Source organism: Nicotiana attenuata, unplaced genomic scaffold (genome assembly GCF_001879085.1).
Source record: "Nicotiana attenuata strain UT unplaced genomic scaffold, NIATTr2, whole genome shotgun sequence".
Taxonomy (NCBI): Eukaryota; Viridiplantae; Streptophyta; class Magnoliopsida; order Solanales; family Solanaceae; genus Nicotiana; species Nicotiana attenuata.
The window spans coordinates 148,020-168,179 of record NW_017670577.1 but is presented as its reverse complement, the minus strand read 5'-3'; the positions used below and the strand labels follow the sequence as shown (position 1 = coordinate 168,179).

Genomic DNA, 20,160 nt, shown 5'->3' with positions numbered 1-20,160 from the left:
TATGAAGCCACTTCTTGGGACGTTGCCCCGGCACGGGATGCAATAGTTAGTATATAGTGTCGTCACACCCCAAGGAATCCAAAAGGGGTGTAATAAGCCGAGTCGGGGAAGGAGGGTGAGCATTAGTGTATAGTACGAGCACCCTCATGAGCAGCGGTGTAGAGTCCGAACGTCCTTCTAAGTTGGAAGAAGTCGGCCGCCCCCGTATTATCACCTCGGAGCAACAACAACAACGAAACAGCAAAATCTCGCTCAACTAAGAGAAGTATAGGGGGTAAGCCACGGCACGGGCGATATAAGCACGGCCAGACGATCGCGAGGCCATGGGCCTCAATCATGGCGAGCAAGGGATAAGGATGGCAAGAAAAGAAGATGAGGGGAAATATAGGAAGGCACTTGGATGAAAGGTTAATCCCAGGAAGCTCCCATTTATAGGAAAGGAGGCAATGTAACCGACGGCGCCATTATCGTCCTTGGAAAATGCAACGGCAGGAACGTTTAATGCATCCTTGGGAGTTGAATGGGCGGCGAAATTATGGCTTTGAAGAATAAGAAACCGCAATGCTTTGAATGGTCTTGGAAAAACAAAACGATGGAACGGTTTCGGTGGTCATAAAGGCTTATGTCACATACTGCATCATCAGTATGACGTTATCATAGGGAGCCCGGAGAGTTGGGCATCAAAATTATTTCCTATCGCTCCGTTCTAGGAAACACGGAGACTATCTGTGTACGGTAAAACCGGGGGGCCCGATTTCCCCGTCATTGGGTTGCCCCGATCAACGTGTCCGATTTCCCATTTAGGAAGGTCGCCTCAAAGCCTCGAGGCTGCAAAGATGCGCTCGAGTCTCCTTCCTCGGAACCCATCGACACCCGGCCTGAAGTAGAATATCGACCGAGGATGGAGTAAAATGGGGGGTTCCCAAGACACACGGCTAAGTCTGACAAAGCATAGCCGGCCTACTCTGAACCCGGATCAGGGTGTCACATCTAGTTGTCCCATCTCCATGTCTTTACAATTAATGTATGTCGTACCATATAAGGTTTTCCCCTCTATATAAAGGGGGGTTTTACTATTTTTGTAGAGGACTGATGTTGCTCCGACTATTCTACACGAAATATATGATAGCTCTCTCGCTCTTTTCTCTCTAACACACTCTCTCGATATTGTTGCTCTTATTTACTATCTTCATACTTGTTCTTCATTTACTGCTTATCATTGGCCATAAAGAGCCTCTTTTAATTATTTCACGACTGTTAACCCTTTCACGACTACCCCTAATAGCTCGAGCCCGAGCTCGGGAATCGACCTCGAGGCCCCAAATTGATCAGCTCGAGGCCCTGAACGGCTGTTTTAGCTCGCGTTTTGTCCTTAAACTTCACATACATAGCATCGACTGCTTCACAACTAGCATAAAAATAGATCACGTATTTTTAGAGTCCCATCAACAAATTTAATTGTTATTACCATTTTCACGGTAAACAGAATGGTTTCTGTATGAACTTCTTTGAATCAACGCCCTTCAGAATCGGGGGTGCGCCCGGGATCTAATCAACCCTCGAGTTATAAGTCTCCACCTTTTTATCGTTAGCCTCTATCTTCTCTTCTCCTGATTCAATCCTTTTGGTGAGGTCCTCGAGCATCTTCATAATAGCGGGGTCTGCTGCTAATCCGTTGTTACTCGATCTCTCTGGTGCCTGCTCGACTCGAGGAGCCGTTTCCAGTGCTGCTGTGCTTGGAGTTTTCTGGTGACTTTGTAGCTGAGCAATAGCCACTTGCTGTGCTTGCAACATCTCAAAAATGACTTGAAGGCTAACTTCTCTTTCCTCTTGAGCTGGAGTCCCCTGTGCTTCATGTTGGTTTTCCCCGCACATACTTCCGTCGGTATGAGAGCTTACGTCGACATGTACAGCATTGCGTGAGCTCATGTCGATGGGGATTTGTGCTGGAAACCCCTGGGTTTTGTGGTGGTACATCGGCATCTACACCGTTCTCTCCACGAAGCCCAATATCGTTGTTTTCGTGTGCATTTGCTGAGTTAGACATTTTTTGACCTGAAATCAGAGATTCTGGACAAGAGAAAGTGTGAAGAACAACTTGTGTTTTGAGAAAACTAGCACCAAAACAATCACTATTATTTTTAGCCCCACGGTGGGCGCCAAACTGTTTACCTTTAAAATAGTATTTACAATTATATTTGATTTTGTGGTTCTAAACATACGTGATTTATTTTAATACTAGTTGTTAGGCAATAGATGTTAAATGTAAGTAAAGAGAATGAAATACGCAAACCAAAGCTATCACAAGACTGAGCCTCGAGTTGGCTGGAACAAGGGCTTCGAGGCCTAGCTAGGCCAGTTAGCGATCAACAATTGATAGAGAAGCAATGATAACGAAGGCCTCAAAGATAGCCTTTTGCGGTTAATAATAGGCAATAAAAGAAGAACAATTAATAAATAATTAATGAACAAGCAATAAATCTATAAAATAATTGTTGAGCACATTTAGGCAAAAGAAGCAGAGAGTGTTTTATTGCATTCAATATTCAATGTCCGTTACAAAATGATAAGGGTCCCCTTTATATAGAAGGGGGAATCCCAATATAGTGTATGTCTAATAATGATGAGGGAATGCTATTGGTACAGCTGTATAATTGCTCAGTACAGACTTGTACTATTCTTGCAGACCTGGTCAGCTCTAACTGCGTGCCCTTGGGAGCTTTCCCGCCTTTCCATGACAATCATCGATTTGTACTGCTCCAAGATTGATTATCGATATGCTCTCTCGAGGGACGCACCTCGGGGTCACACTTCGAATTCTGCTTCGAGCTTCTCTAGGTCGGGTGTGGAGTGCCACAGTAACCCCAAAGTTGAACTCCCCGATTTTGGCCGTATACACATTGCTACATAGCAGGAGGGACTTTTAATTGCCTACTTCAACCAGCAACTGTTGGCAGGCCTATCAAGGCCCAATTGTCATGGTGCAACCCTACCTTATGACGAATAGTCTGTATGCATTGAAGGGAAAATTCCACCTACTTTAACAACTCAGCTAATCCAGCATTAGCTTTTGTTGACTACGTTGTTCGACCGAAGGAGATTATCTAATACTCTATCCGTTTCATATTAAATGAGGTATTTTTCTTTTTAGTCTATTCCAAAATATAATAACGCATTTCTAAATTTAGAAAACATTCAACTTTAAACTCCTTATTTTACTCATTTTACCCTTAATGAGAAGCTTTTATAACCACACAAAAGTCATGGCCCCACAAAGTTTTACCCCTTAACCTTTTAACACCACAAATTTCAAAAGTCTTTCTTTTTTTTCTTAAACTCCGTGTCGAGTCAAACTACCTCATTTAATTTCAAACGGAGGGAGTAGTACTTAAGTCAAATGCAAAGTACGACATAGTCAACACAAAGATGTCTACGTGTCAGTCTGGTAGCTTTCCTCCAACTTCTCCCATTTCCAAACGTTCATATTGCAGGGTTTTTATATAAGACAGGAGGAAATTTTGCAACAGAGCAGGCATAGTGGATTCTCCCACCTAATGATAGGAGTCACTCGATGATTCCAAATCAATAACATTTCTAGCCCCAAACAATAAGGTAGGCAACTCCAGCAAGGGCAATTCAACCTACAAATGACAACTATGTCACATTTACAATACCTCCAATCGAGCTGAATGTACCTCAATACTTTGATTCAAGCACGGTAGAAATGATGAAGAGACACTTTAGCGTCGATCTTACTAATAAATCGAAAAGTCTACAAGAATCCTGTCCCCACTAGGTTGATAAAATGGCACCTAGATTAAAGACTTTGATACATAAGGAAGGATTTGATAATTTAAACGACAAAACAGAAATTGCTCATATTGGTGGGAGGGAAAATGCATATCGTTTAAAGTTAGATAGGAAATTTGATTTTTTACAACAAGGTGAAAAACTGAAAATGGTTGTGACCCTTGTTTTCTCTAGTCTATATGTTTTCTTATATCCGCTGGCCTTTCAGTTGGCCATTGGAAAAGCTATGCATCATATCAGTAGTTTTAGTGAGATTCAAATTGACGAAAAGGAAAGAAATATGAAAATATATTTCCTATTAAATCCAAATCTATTCTATGCACTTTCTAGATCTTGAGATTGATTTATTCACAGAAAAGTACCAATGAACTTTATTGAACTATCTATTGTATCAATGAATTATTTTACAATGCATAGATTAAAAAAATCTGAAATTTCAACTCCCATTTTTTTTTTTTTTGATATTCCTATTAATAAAAGACGAATACAAAAGGTTGGATTCCCAACAATCTTTGTCAGTTTATGTTGTGTTTGAATCATTCTCTCTACGGTCAAAAGGTGTTAGTAAATCAAAATCAATTAGCCAGTGGTCTTGGAAGCAAAACTACTTTTTGTCGAGTCCAGCCAGCCAGAAAAGAAGCTCACGAAACCTGACTCTCTTTGTTCTGGAAACTCTGGCTCTCTTCTTTGCAATACTCTTAAGAACTCATCTGAACTTAAAGACCCATCACAATCTAAATCAAACATGAAAAATATCAAATCTACCACGTTATCAGCAAGGGATATGCCACAAACCTGGTAGGACATGAATCATTATTAGTAAAGTTGGTCAAAATATGAAACAACTCAATTTATAATAAGGAATAGAAGAGCTTTATAGACCATACTTGCTTAGCAGCTCCTTTTAGCTCCTGCTTAGACAAGAGTCCATTTACTTTCCCATAGCTTAAGATGACCTGAGAAAATGACTGCAGTTCTTTCCGTAGGTTAGCGAGGCTCATGAATTCCTCGAATGTAATGCGTAAATCCCTAAGATGTGGTTCATCATCCAGATCTTCTACTCGATCGAGAAACTTATTGATGTGACTAATATCAGCAGATGCAACCATTGATAAAGCAAAATCTTTGGCAGAAATGCTTCCTTGTGACTTGTAGTCATAATGGGCAAATTCCAAACGCAGTATCTGAAATTCACAAGAGGGAATTGATGGTTGGAACCAAATAAACAACATACGATATCCTATCCAGAAAGATATTGCGAATTAAATGAATTTAGATTATTGTATTTTTGGGATAGAAAGTAAAAGGAAGGCATACTTCATCATGTAAATCTCTTAAGAATTGCACAAATCTTTCTTGCTCAAGGCGCCCATTTCCATCTTTGCTGAAGAAGTACTCCAAGAGTCCTCCCTCCTCTACGGAACCAGTAACTTTTAGTCCAAATCGAAGTCCATTTCTATGGCGAGCACCTTGTCTATTAGCAGTTCGCATGAGTTCCATCATTTTCTTGAATTCTTCCTTGTCAACTCCTCTGTTCATGAAACTAGTCAGAAGTTCTAAAACAACTATAAGACAGGTGAATCTTGGTTTTTATAAAAAATTTGTTGATGTCGTTTCATGGGTCATTATAAATTGGACTCCATCATGTATGCATGAAAGTTTTTCTAGACGATAACAATAACTACGGGCTCAATCCCAAGGAAGTAGCAATTGGCTATATGAATCCTTACTAATTATGTCGCTTCCTTAAGCTCATTGCTTAGCCGTTACAAAGGTGAATGTTTACTAATGAAGTACACATAATCTTCTTCTCCAATATAAATCCTAAGGGTATCACAATAGCAAACCAGCTTGTCAAAGTAGCGAAAGGACAACAGGATAATCAGAGTTGAGTATTAGCAAAATGACATACCCATCATTGTCAAGGTCAAACATTCGAAATGCCTCTGAAAAGCTCGATTCTGGGATGCTCAGTAGTGTAACAAAAAAGATGTACCTGATCCAAAAAGATAAACATGGTTTCAAGAGAGAATTTCAATAAGCTCAGTTAGCATTCAAATGGAATCGGCAACTTGCTTACACCTTATCTAGAGATCATGATCGGAACTAAAAATTGTTGAAGTATGTTTAAACCAAGATGGCAAAACACTTCTACTTGTTGGGTTTTGACATCCTGGCCTCCTATCACATAGAGTTTTAGCTAGATACGAACTTGTTCAAAACTAGTTTTTTAAATCCCTCCGACATTATCCCTCAATCACCTAATGTCAGAATATCCACAACAAATAAAAATAGAGCATGTCATTTTTTATTTTTGCACAAAACCAAAATATAACCTTTTTGTCTTTTCCCTTTTATTTTTGACTCTCTTTTTTCATACTCTTTTTCACCCTCCATGTTAACCAATACCCCCACCCCCATATTGTTCGTTCTTGCACCTTTTTGAGAATGTCGAACCAATTTTCGATCCCATGACCAGATTTTCTCTTGTTCATTCGAGCTGACAAAGCACTAAAGCACAATGATTACAGTTGCATCTTTCTCATTCAATCCCCTCTGTGCCATCTCCCGGAATGACTTTAGGCACTTTAGAGGGTTATTCAAATTCAATACCCAGCTATCATGATATTTTTACCCAACTAAATTCTCCGTGGTATTGAAACAAACATCTGTTGTGCAATAAAGTCACTAATGGTCATTCAGCTATGTTTGAATTTCACTAAAGTCACTCAACTATTTTTTGTCACTTAAAAGTAACTAAACTTTCACATTGGCACTTAAAAGTCATTTTGGCTAAAACTCCTACCATAAATATGACATGGCATAAAATTTAATGAGAAAAATCCAAAAATAAATGTCACATAAGCTTAAATGGACTATACCCACTTTAGATCCATTTCTCCTTTAATGTGATTTGACCCATAACCCAAATGGATTTCAATAGGGGGAAAAAAGACACACCCCTAATAAAATTAGGTCCTGTAATTTTTTTGTGGGGTTTTTATCGTACAAATACAATAATTTTTTGTCTAAACAATTGCAATAGGTTGTCTGTAATTGCATGTTCAATGTGAAAATAGGCTCTTATTAGCCTTATTATTATTCTCGTATGCTTATGATACATTAATATGTTATGTAAGATGAATACAATACTATTTTAATTTCACTAGAAAATTATAAATATATTATGTGAGTTGGATACAGTACTATTTTAACTTCAATAGAGTTATAAAATGACTCGGATGTGGTATACAAACAAGATAAGCAATTTTTAGTATGGAATAATTATAAATGGGCATTATGTAACAGAAGAGGCAAGAATTTTGTAGTATAGGATATTCATTTTAAACTAATGTGAAATTTAATATTTTTTTTATTGAACACATTTGGGTTATGAGTCAAATCACATTAAGGAAGAAATGGATCTAAAGTGGGTATGATCCATTTAAGCTTATGTGGCATTTATTTTTGAATTTTTCTCATTAAATTTTATGCCATGTCATATTTATGGTAGGGGTTTGAGCCAAAATGACTTTTAAGTGACAATGTGAAAGTTTAATTACTTTTAAGTGATAAATTATAGTTGAGTGACTTTAGTGAAATTGAAACATAGTTGAGTGACCATCAGTGAAATTAACCCCTAATTCACCCACTTTCACATATCCATTCACGATCTTGTTCCAAGAGACAATATCTCTTTTGGGCCATTTTATCAAAATACCTGCCTTGCAAGACAATAAACCGGCAATAACTATAAAAATGCACCCAAAAATTCTGAACATGCAAAACTCCATCAACACCATTTTCATAAATAGCCCATCACACTTGTGACCCAAATCGAAACGACCCATTTTAATATAAAGGGATTGGCGGGACAGTGTAATGTACTTAATTGAGAAATCAAATTCAAGAAGGAACTAAGCTTTATTGATCAACAATTCAATTGTTACAATCTGCACTTCAACTGACATGAACGAACTCGGAAAGAAGTATAAATAGAGATAAGAGAGAAGAGGAAGAAGAAGAAGAAGAAGAAGAAAGGAGAAGAAGTAGAGAGAAAAAGTAGTTAGGAATTCTGTTATTGCCAAAAAAAGATACCCATTTCTCTCCTAATCTGTTATTTAACTAACTGACCTAACTATTAATTGGACTAATTGAATAAAGACCCCAAGGCCCAATACTCTTCCTTCTGAAGCCCAATACGTGAAGCCCAGTAAGACTCAACCCAATTCCCAATTCTGTTGTACCCTATTTCCTTGTTTGTATCGTCACTTTCCTTTTCTTGTCTGAACATTACAATACCTTCCCCTTCGAAAGAGACCTTTTCCTCAAGGTCGTTGTTGGGCTATAAACGCCGTAAAGTAGCTTTTGATGTAGCCCCAATCCTCCCAAGTCGCATCTTCTTTGCGCAAATTTTCCCACTAAACCAAAATTTTGACTGCAACGACATTGTTCTCCTTAACCACACGCCTCTGTACAATGGCAACTGGCTGAATCAAAATATGATCCTCACTATCACAAGCTAGTGGATGCTGCTGCGAACATATTGATGGTCCAATATATCGTTTGAGCTGGGACACATGAAAGACTGGGTGGAGGCGCGATTCTGGTGGTAGCTCTAAACGGTAAGCCACTTCACCAATCTTCTGCAAAACTTTATAAGGACCAAAGAATCGAGCACAAAGCTTGACATTTCTTCTCACTTCGATAGATGACTGTCGATAGGGCTGTAGTTTGAGGTACACCTGGTCCCCTACCTCCAAGATTCGTTCAGAAAGGAGTCGATCTGCATAAAATTTCATCCGTGACTGTGCCTGCACAAGGTTGTCACGCAGTGCTTGTAGCATATGTTGTCGTTGGGTTAGATTCAACCCCGCCGGGCCTTGATGTGTATGTGGTAAAGCTCCCAATGGTAGTTGAGTTGGGGGATGACCATAAAGGGCTTCAAAGGGAGTGACTTTAAGAGAGTTATGAAAATTAGTGTTATACCACCACTCTGCCAATGGTAGCCATCTAGCCCAGTGTTTAGGATTCTCAAACACCATAGCTCGTAAGTAGGTCTCTAAACATCGATTGAGTCTTTCAGTTTGCCCATCCGACGGAGGGTGATAGGCTGCACTCATATTAAGCTTAGTTCCCATTATTTTGAATAAATTCTGCCAAAAATGACTAGTGAAAACAGATCATCTGTCTAAAACAATAGATCTGGGAAGTCCATGTAACCCCTATACACCTCCTTCGTGAATAGTTCTGCCACTTCTTGTGCTGAAAATGGATATTTTAAGGCTAAGATATGTCCATACTTGGACAGCCTATCCACCAAAACTAGCATAGCATTCTTTCCTGTAGAGAAAGGTAAGCCCTCTACAAAATCCATAGATATATCCTGCCACACTTGTTCTGGAATAGGAAGGGGTTGTAATAACCCTAGGGTGTGCACATTTTCAGACTTGATCCTCTGACAAATATCACATTCACTCACCCATTTAAAATCTCTGATTTCATGTTAGGCCAATAGAAAATCAACTGTACCCTCCTATAAGTACCTTGCTGCCCAGAATGACCACCAAGAGGTGATTGATGCATTGCTTCTAAAATCATACTCCTTAGATTGGTTCCTCTTCCCACATAGATTTTGTGCTTATACCTGATGACCCTTTATTGTAATGAATAATCTGAATTACTGCCTGAAGAGACAACTAGTTCACCCAACAATGCTAAAGAAATAGGATCCTATTCATAGTTGAGGCTAATCTCTTGTAACCAAGTAGGTTGAACAGTAGAGATTGCAAATAAGGTGGACTCTGTCTTCTTGACAAGGCATCAGCTACCCTGTTTTCAGTGCCCTTCTTATACTGTACCTCGTAGTCAAGGCCTAGAAGCTTAGTCAATCCTTTTTGTTGTAGAGTTGTGGTAATCTTTTGTTCTAACAAGTACTTAAGACTTTGATGATTTGTCCTTACAATAAAATGATCTCCCTGTAAATAGTGTCTCCATTTCTCCACTGCAGTTAAAACTGCCATATATTCTTTCTCATAAGTTGATAGTCCCCTGTTCTGTACTGAAAAAGCCTTGCTTAAGTAAGCTATTGATCGACCTTCTTGCATTAAAACAGCCCCCATCCCTATAGAACAAGCATCAGTTTCTATAATGAATGGCTTAGTAAAATCGGCCAAAGCTAAAACAGGAGCTAAAGACATGGCTGTTTTTAGCTGATTGAAGGCTTTTTCAGCTTCCTCAGACCACTGAAATGAGTTCTTCTTCAGTAAATTGGTGAGAGGTCTGCTGATAATTCCATAAGACTTGACAAATCTCCTGTAGTAACCAGTGAGACCCAAAAATCCTCTAAGAGCCTTAACAGATCTGGGAACAGGCCAATTGATCATGGCCTCAATCTTAGCAGGGTCAGTAGCTACCCCTTGGCCTGAGATAATATGCCCCAAATACTCCACTTGACTTTGACCAAAAGCACATTTAGACAACTTAGCATAAAGTTGCTCTTTCTGTAGCACCTCTAATACTTGCCTGAGATGCATAACATGGCTCTCCACTGAAGGACTGTACACCAATATATCATCAAAGAATACCAGCACAAACTTCCTAAGGAAAGGCCTGAATACATGATTCATTAAACTTTGAAAAGTAGCAGGTGCATTAGTTAACCCAAATGGCATAACCTTGAACTCATAATGTCCCAAGTGAGTCCTAAATGCAGTCTAGTATATGTCAGATTCCTTCATTCTAATCTGGTGATAACCAGCCCTCAAGTTAATTTTTGAATAAATGCATGAACCATTTAATTCATCCATGAGATCATCTACTAGAGGTATAGGAAATTTGTCTTTCACATTCATTTAGTTTAATTCTCTGTAATCTATACAAAACCTCCAACTACCATCCATTTTTTAACCAATAACACTGGTGAGGAGAAGGGAGAGTGACTAGGTTTAATGGTACCATTATTAAGCATGTCAGTCACTTATTTTTCTGTCTCATTCTTTTGAAAATGGTTATACCTGTAGGGTCTAATGCTGACTGGAGCTGCATCTGATTTGAGAGGGATGAAGTGATCATGACTCCTCTGTGGCGGCAGAGACTTTGGCTCAGCAAAAACTCTTGGAAATTCAGTCAGTAGCCTTCTAATTTGTTCAGGTATGCTTCTTCCTTCTGTAGTAGACTGAGCAGTAATTATGAAGAGAAGAGCCCATAACAGTTGGCCTTTCTTGAGTAGCTGATTCACCCCTGCAGCTGACATACTCTGTAAGCTACCCTCTTCAGAAAAACCCTTCAGTTCTACTATCTTTCCCTTCACACTGACCTGTAATCTATATCCAATAAAATCAAACAATATATGATTGTGCTTTCTCGTCCAATCCACTTCTAATACCATATCACATCCCCCAATGTCTAACATTCTCAGCTTGTGCTCAAATTCAATGCCCCACATTTTCCATTTAAACTGAGGGCAAGAGTGATAACTCATCAAGTTACTCCCATTGGCAGCTGTAATCTCATTGGAGCATCTACTTGAATCACACACCCCAATTGTTTTGTAGTTTCACTTGCTACAAAACTATGGGTGCTACCACTATCTGCCAATAGCACCATGATTTGCTTACCATACACTCCTTTCAATTTAATAGTAGTAGATGTGACTGTCCCAGATAAGGCATTGAGACTTATGGCCTCATCAATTATTGTCTCCTGACTTTGCTCCTCCACTATCCCCTCTTCATCAGCATTCATTTCTACCTTCTCTTGTCAGTAGACCCAGACAATACATTTAGCTGCTTATTCTTACATTGATGACCAGGGAAATACTTCTGTCCACACTTATAACATTCACCTCTTGCTCTTCTTGCCTCAAACAATTTGTTGCCCACATTGTAGGAGGTAGATCCCCCTTCCTTCTGTTGGAACCCAGATGTTCTCACTCCTGATTGACTATTATTATTGTTGTACTGTACTGACTACCTAGTAATGTTTACTTTACCCTTCTTAGCTACTGCTTCTAACAACTTTTCTTTATGCCTAGCTTTCTCCACTGCTTGGCTCAAGGAAAAAGGATCAAGCATCTTGACTGTGTGCCTGATTTCATCCTTGAGTCCCTCAATAAAGAATCCAAGGAAGAATTCTTCAGGGATAGTGGGGTGTTTAATCAAGACCCAAGCCTTCAAATCTTCAAATCTTGCCAGGTAATCATTCACTGATCCTTGCTGCTCAATTCTTTTGAACTCTCCTAAGAGATTAAGATTGCTATTATCAGACTCCTCAAATCTCTTGCTGATTTCTTCTACAAACTCAGGCCATCTCACACTACCTCTGCTCAGATGATAAGAAAAGTACCAGGATTCAGCTCTCCCGTTGAGACGAAGGACACCAGCCTCCAACTTCTCTTGAGGATCAGTTATCTGATTAAAGTGAAAGTATCTTTCACACTTGCGGAGCCATGGTCTGGAATCACCTTCTTCAAAATAAGGAATTTCAAACCTATGTCCATGGTTATTTCCTTGCCTTCTACCAATAGAATACTCATTCTGCTCCGCAAATCTGGGTCGACTACTGGAGGCCTCAATGTGATTGACTTTGACTGGAGCACTTCCCAAGATGCCATCCTTGCTCGTGAAGAGCCTGTCCATCATGACATCCAGCTTTCTTCCAACATCATCGATCTTAGAATCTTGCGATTCCAATTTTTTATTCGTCTCTGCCATGTAATTTTGTAACTGATTATCTAATTTCTTCACGTAATCTTCATTAGACTTCGAGCGAGTTTCTGGAACTGTCATTGTAGCCAGGAAAGGCTCTGATACCAATTTGTAATGTACTTAATTGAGAAATGAAATTCAAGAAGGAACTAAGCTTTATTGATCAACAATTCAATTGCTACAATCTGCACTTCAACTGACATGAACGAACTCAGAAAGAAGTAGAAATGGAGATTAGAGAGAAGAGGAAGAAGAAGAAGAAGAAGAAAGGAGAAGAAGTAGAGAGAAAAAGTAGTTAGGAATTCTGTTATTGCCAAAAAAAGATACCCATTTCTCTCCTAATCTGTTATTTAACTATCTGACCTAACTATTAATTGGACTAATTGAATAAAGACCCCAAGGCCCAATACTCTTCCTTCTGAAGCCCAATACGTGAAGCCCAGTAAGACTCAACCCAATTCCCAATTCTGTTGTACCCTATTTCCTTGTTTGTATCGTCACTTTCCTTTTCTTGTCTAAACATTAGAGACAGAAGCAAGAGAAGAAAATAAAGGGAAAGGGAGGAGGGGAAAGGAAGATAGAGAAGAAATGAGTTGGGGGAAGGGTATAGGGGAGATTGAAAAAAAAATGGTGATGGGGAATTATTTTTTCATTAGAAAACCATTTGATTTCATTAGCTTTTAAAAGCCAGGAACCACGCACTTCATCCTACTCAACAATAAAAAAAAGTTCTGCATGAATTCAGGAGTTTGGCTGATACTCTAGGCGAGCCAGAATATGCTTGGATACATCTCAATGCTATTTTTAATTAAAGCCATGCGTTCAGGGTATTTTTCCAAGGTTAGGATGGTTCGAAATTTCAGCAATACAACATTTGCATATTTTTTTCTCTTTATATTATTTATTTATTTTACTTTTTTTATTCTTATCATTAATATGGACAATAAAGATGGATCCTAGCCTTTAACAAATACCATAGACATGTAGCCTTTCTGATTATTTCTATTGGAGCAAATCCACAGCAGTAAATGCTTACTCTGGAAAGGATATAAGTCCATCATTATTGGTATCAAAGAGCATGAAAAATTGTGAAGGAGCACAATGTAGTTCGCTGGAAGCTGATTCTCCTTTCAGATAGCCCCCTCTAACACCACTTGTTTCTGATGGAGGAAACACTGGAACAATCGCTCGCATTAAGTCTACTGGAGTCATATAGACTTCGCCACTTGGAGTTCGGTAAGATGCAAAGTACTCAAATACCTGGAACCAACATAAAAAGAAAAATAAATAGATACTAGAATTATAATTTCACACATATTTACGTTTCAGTGACTTAATTACGGGTGATTTCTAAAAATAAAGTCAGTTATATCACTGTAAATCGTGGTACATAATCCATTTTGACATCACATTGGTACTAATTTATTATGGTAAACCGTCCGTATAGTTCCACCAAGTATCATGAGTAATATGTCAACACTGCTCAGAATGCAGAATTTGTAGAAAATTCTTGCCTAAAGAATCATTAGTATGCTTGAGAGGTTTTTCGTCTTCTTTCTTTTTCTTCTTTATGCATCTAGTATCCCAAACTACTGGCCCAATTAATTCTGATTTGTACAGCATAAGGCCCGCTAAAGGAGAAATTATTCTCTACCAAGAGTTTCTCTATTCATCTAATTCGAACTTGAGACATATGATTAAGATTGGAGCAATTACATCCATCCCACTCACCCCGCAGGCTTCGTTGTACATTGCCTACTCGTCACGACTTATTTGTACCTAAATACAATCTATTTCCTTGGGCCCAAAAGACTCTCGGCTAATCGTTACTTGCCCGTCCTTGCTTAGAAAAAAATTACCACTATCTCTTGATTGATCTGTTCCCGTTAGTAATAGTATGCTTGAGATACAAGATAAAATTTCTCTCCATGCACAGTGTATACGTTTAAAACCGGACCCACCCGATTTTACTGATTAACCGAGACTAGGGGAATGGATCGAGGATCAGCACTATAGCATATCAAACCGAGACATGAGGATAGAGTACCGAGTTCGGGATTCGAGGTACTTGTTGAGATCGAGACCAGTAATGATCAAGGTCGAACAGGACAGGCATCGAGCAAGACCGAATAATGGAAATGCTAGATATCTGTGACTTGTCGAAGATCATGGCGGAAATCTCGGAACAAATCAAATCAAGGGCGGTAGTTTAGCTAATCATGGGATTTTCCTTCTGTAATTAGAATTGCACCATTAATAGGATTCCTCGACTACATAAAGAGGGTTCTAATCATTTTGTAACCATCTTATATCGACACATATCAAAGCAATACAATACTCTTTTCTCTTATACTCTCTTGTTTTTCAGTTGGTTTCATAAGTCTACTCTCACTCACTCAGTTCGAGGGCGACCTAACTCGAGGGCTGAATTGCATTTTAGTACTGGTTTGCTTTACTTTGTCGTTTATTTCTACTATTAGTCATCATATTTATCAATTGGTGCTAGGTAAAATAAATATTCTTAAAACCACTTATAAATTTGATTGTTATACGATTTTAAGGGTAAACACATAGTTAAAGGGAAAAATCTTATATAAAAGAAACTATACCATATGTTTATGTACCATCCAAATTCGAATGTTCTGTTGACTGATAGAAAGAGGAATTCTTTAGAGTCTGTTAGGAAGCAACCCTGTAATTGGAATTGGTGTAATTACTAGGGTAGTAATTACACAGTCTAGTAATTACACAGTTGTATAATTACGATAACCTGCTTGTTTGTCATAGTGTAATTACAAGTTTATTGTTTGGTTGCACAAGTGTAATTACATAGTTAGATTAAATTTCAAATTAAGTACTTATCAAAACTTAAAAGCTAATATAATAAATATATGCCTATAAATTTTTATAAGCATAAATGATATTATATTTTGTATTTAAGATGTATATTTTTCATGAATATAAATTAATTTGGTAATCATATATTTATAACTAATATTGTAAAAATAATTTATATATATTTTTTAAATTAGTAATATTTAGTTCAGATACTTACAAAAATAAAAAATATACGTTTTGTAACAACATCACGAAATTCATGTTTGATAAAATAAATTAATATTTACAAATATAATGTCATAACATTATTCAAATATTTGACAAAACTAATCTATCNTCGTTTAGATTGCTAGCGAATGCCATCGCTGCCCAGTTATCAGGTACACGTGGCAACATCATCCTTTCACGCTGGAACCTGTCTACGAATTCCCTGAGCAGCTCCGTATCTCCTTGCTTTATTTTAAAGATGTCCTCCATTCTTTTCTCAACTTTTTTGAGCTCCCGAGTGTGCTTTGATGAATGAATCTGCAAGTTCAAAAAAAGAATCTATAGAATTTTCAGGTAAAAGAGAGTACCATGTTAATGCTCCCTTAGTAAGTGTTTCTCCGAACTTTTTGACCAAAACTGATTCAATTTCCTGCTTGGTCAAGTCGTTGCCTTTTACACCGGTTGTGAAAGCAGTTACGTGATCTCGTGGATCGGTGGTACCATCGTATTTTGGGATATCGGGCATCTTAAATTTCTTCGGAATTGGTAAAGGAGCAGCACTTGGCTTCCAAGGTTGTTGTGAGTATTTGTCCATATCTATCCCTTTGATTACCGGCGGTACTCCAGGTATTTGCTCTATGCGATCGCTTTGTTCCTTGAGCTGTTTCTGCAGAGTTAGTACTAAATTTTATAAATCAGAATTAATTGGGTTACCTGACCCTCCATCACGAGATTCACTAGGAGTTCCCCCGCTGCCTGAGTTAACGAGTCCTGAGCGAGGATTTTCTAAGGCGTTGTTGTTTGGAGTTGATGTTGGTGGCACAACTGGTAGCTGGTTAGCGAAAGCCTCAAGAGCTTTGTTGACCTGTTGAGCGATTAACTTTGCAAAGCTTCGTTGATAGCCTCATCATTTTCCAATTGATAATTTGCATTTGATTGAGATCCATCAGGAGTTCCTTCTCGAGATTGTTGAGGAGAACTTTGTGGGGAAGGGATCGGGGTTCCATCACCTTGCAGATTCTCCTGGAGTTGACGGTCTCTTTGATTGTTGTCATTGACATTTGACATGATTGATTTGACAAAAAGGTTAATTTAGGAAGGAATAGATTATCAGATTCCCGGTAACGGAACCAATTTGTTTAACCAAAAATTGGGATTTCGGTCAAAGCTTTATTTTAGAAGAACTCGGGTTACTGATAATCAAGTAGAAATAGGAATAACTGATGTAAATAATAGCTGAATAGAAAGCAAAGTAAATCAGTATATTTCAATAGTATTTCAAGTCTTTACAAAAATTCATTCCTCACCTTTTATAGCTATTTCTAAGTAATACGTTTTTCTCCTCTCATAATGGAGTTTTTATGGACAACCAATGGCATTTAATGTAACGTTATAATTGGTAATCGTAATTGATTTAGTACAAATTTTGTAACGTTTTCTGTAATTAATGCCTATTAATTTCCAATAATACGTATCTATACCCTTTTTTGCTATTTAGGTTCATTCTTCTGATGCCTTTTCAGAATATCAAGAGGTTCGAGCACCTATCCCTTTTGGTTTCCTTGGATTTTTGCCCATGCCTGCTAAAGCTCGTGCCTCTTCATCTACTCTTCGCCAGTTGACATTCCTTTATCAATCCACGTATCACGACATGTCACCCCATAATTAATTCGATATATTAATTTAATTTTTCCCAATACAAAAAGAAACCACTCTACTTTGTTTAGAATTTTGAAAAGTTTAGAGGAAAGTTGATTGATCCACGTGCAGGGATTGCTAGATTCGAACTGAAAATAATTCAGGACAAGACGAACTTGGTAATGGAAATTCATTACACTATATAGCATTAATTATAGCTTATCTTCACTAAGAGTCCGTTTGGATTGTAATTGTGTAATTACTAGGGTAGTAATTAGATACCTTAGTAATTACACAGTTGTGTAATCAGTGGCAGAGCCAGAATTTTTATCATGGAGTGTTAAAATAGATTAAATTTCGAATTAAGTAATTATCAAAACTTAAAAGTTAATATAATAAATATATGCCTATAAATTTTTATAAGTATAAATGATATTATATTATATATTTAAGATATATATTTTTTCGTGAATATACATTAATTTAGTAACCATATATTTATAACTAATATTAAATAATTTATATATTTTTTAAATTGATAATATTTAGTTATTTATAAATATAATGTCATAACATTATTCAAATGTTTGACAAAACTAATCTATCAATTCTAACTAAAAAATGAACAACATGCAATGTGAGCCGGTACTACTAAAACAATTAAATTGGAACCATGAATATAACACAATTTTAAAATTCAAAAAATAAAATAAAATAGTTTAACATATGTCAAATTCCAACATAATAGTAGTAAGTTCCAGTGCAACTTAATAATTAGGAAACATGATAAGTTTATAAACACATTCAACAACGAAAATTCACTTTAATTGCGTCAACCATTATATGCCAAATTTATTAATGACTCATTAATTTTAATATTAGGAGGTGTAGTTTAAAAATATAGAATAATAAAATAAATAAAAAATAAAATATAGTAAGCAATTACATGGGATCACAAGAAGTGAAGATAGAGAAATAAAAGATAAATAATGCACAAGGAAAAATATATCTTAAAATTTCAAAAGAAATTTAATAGTAAAAATAAAATTAAAAAATTTAATAATAGAAAAAAAAAGTTACAAAAAAAATAAATTAAAATAAAAACAAAAAGGAAAGAAACTAAAAAGAACCTTGTAATTACATAGTGTAATTACCACCAATTCTCACCTCCCTCTTGAGAATTGGAGAGTGTAATTACACACTTCCAATTATACCCAGTTTCATGCTGACCAAGTAAATACTTGGCAAACAAACATGTCAAACTGTGTAGTTACACCCAATTACATTCAAATCCATTTTCAAGGTGGCTTTCCAAACAAGCTCTTTTAAGTTAAATAATATCTTGCTTTACTATACTTGTCTCGCTTCCTATGCAAGTTTTAACCCTTGGGGGAAGCAAAACTAGTCAGGAATCAGAACCCTTCTTGATGGATAACTTCATCCATTCTTTATCAACAATTATATTTGTACTTATTACATATTAACATTACATGTTCAATGGTGCCGTAATAATTGATGCATGCACAGTACCAAATAAATAATATCTCTACCTTTTCAGGAGGACTTTGCACTCTCAACCGTTTCTCATACTTGAAGAAAACTTTTTTTCGGTATGAATCTGAAAATACAGAATAACGCAAAGAAAAAACCATGAATGTTCAAGAAAATTAAAAAAATGAATAAAAATAATTATTACTTTGATATATGTTAATTTCAATACCTCCAAATAAAAACGTCGGCTTTTTCCCTAGCTCTTCACTTCTACTTTCAGAATTAGCATAACAAATATGAGATTCATTATGAGAAGGGAATGAAATATAATAGAGCGCTAAGGTTGAGCAAGCAATAATGACGCCAGAAGACAGTGATCCCATAAGGGATTCCACAACTATTCCATTCTTTCTATATCCATTAGAACCGCCGGACCCAACATTTAATTGGTGGCCACTCGATTTGATGAAGATGGAACGAAATATTGGATTATGAGCGGCAAGCCCTCGGATTGCTGGCTTAGGTGTTCTAAAAAATGCCCAAGGATGCATAGTAATTACAAGCTGTAAAGAGATAGCAGAAACCCAAAAGTGGATCAGAATTTTGAAAGATTATTATCACTTAGTTGTTCAAGAAAACAGAGAAGGTTGATCCTTGGAATGAGGAAAGTGAAAATATTACGGGTATATTTGACCAACAAAGAGAGGCGTGGGATGTTTCTTGAGTTTTTGGCTCAGCTTTATTCATAACGGTCTCCAAGGTAGTTGGTTATGCTTTTTATGAGTCTCGATTATGTGCATACTATTGGCGGGGAAGTGCACGGTTAGCCACTAACAACACATGTATTTACTTTTATGCCACCGTTTAAAATGTTTTTAGTCTTTAGCCACTGCTTTAATAAACTTTACCTGCACGGACGAAAACACCCTTCTGCTTTTGAACTTGCAACTCTAAGTTCAGGACTTCAGAACTACATGTCCTTAACTTTTGAACTTGCAATTCTAAGTTCAGGGCTTCAGGACTACATGTCCTTAACTTTGAACTTGGAACTCGAAGTTCAGGACCACCTATTCTTAAGTTCTGTGCTTGTAGCTCTAAGTTAAGGACAACTTGTCCTTAACTTTTGAACTTGTAAGTCTAAGTTCAGGACCAAGTCTCCTTAACTTTTGAACTTGTAACTGTAAGTTCAAGACCAAGTGTCCTTAACTTTTGAGCTTGTTAGTCTAAGTTCAGGACCTATTATCCTTAACTTTTGAGCTTGTTAGTCTAAGTTCAGGACCTATTATCCTTAACTTTTGAGCTTGTTAGTCTAAGTTCAGGACCTATTGTCCTTAACTTTTGGGCTTCTTAGCCTAAGTTCAGGACCTATTGTCCTTGACTTTTGAACTTGTAACTGTAAGTTCAGGACCTATTGTCCTTAACTTTTGAGCTTGTTAGTCTAAGTTCAGGACCAAGTGTCTTTAACTTT

General features: G+C 37.2%; 1 protein-coding gene across 1 annotated transcript; it reads right to left on the bottom strand.

Annotated features, from left to right (window-relative positions):
* Positions 1-4,241: 4,241 nt before the first annotated feature.
* LOC109241164 (calcium uptake protein 1, mitochondrial-like) lies at positions 4,242-19,426 on the bottom strand. Its single transcript, XM_019407886.1, has 7 exons — positions 18,922-19,426; positions 18,752-18,819; positions 13,555-13,778; positions 5,723-5,806; positions 5,128-5,341; positions 4,698-4,994; positions 4,242-4,605 (listed from the first exon to the last, which is right to left on the bottom strand). Exons 1-7 carry the CDS (start codon positions 19,241-19,243, stop codon positions 4,390-4,392), a joined length of 1,425 nt encoding a protein of 474 aa, XP_019263431.1. The 5' UTR covers positions 19,244-19,426; the 3' UTR covers positions 4,242-4,389.
* Between the last annotated feature and the right edge of the window lie 734 nt (positions 19,427-20,160).

Coding starts and splice junctions, on each gene's coding strand:
- LOC109241164 (XM_019407886.1), bottom strand. CDS start 19,243: ATGCATCCTTGGGCATTTTTTAGAACACCTAAGCCAGCAATCCGAGGG. Junction 5,342..5,722: donor TTTGACCTTGACAATGATGG/GTATGTCATTTT, acceptor TTTCATGAACAG/AGGAGTTGACAAGGAAGAAT. Junction 4,995..5,127: donor TAAGAGATTTACATGATGAA/GTATGCCTTCCT, acceptor TGTGAATTTCAG/ATACTGCGTTTGGAATTTGC.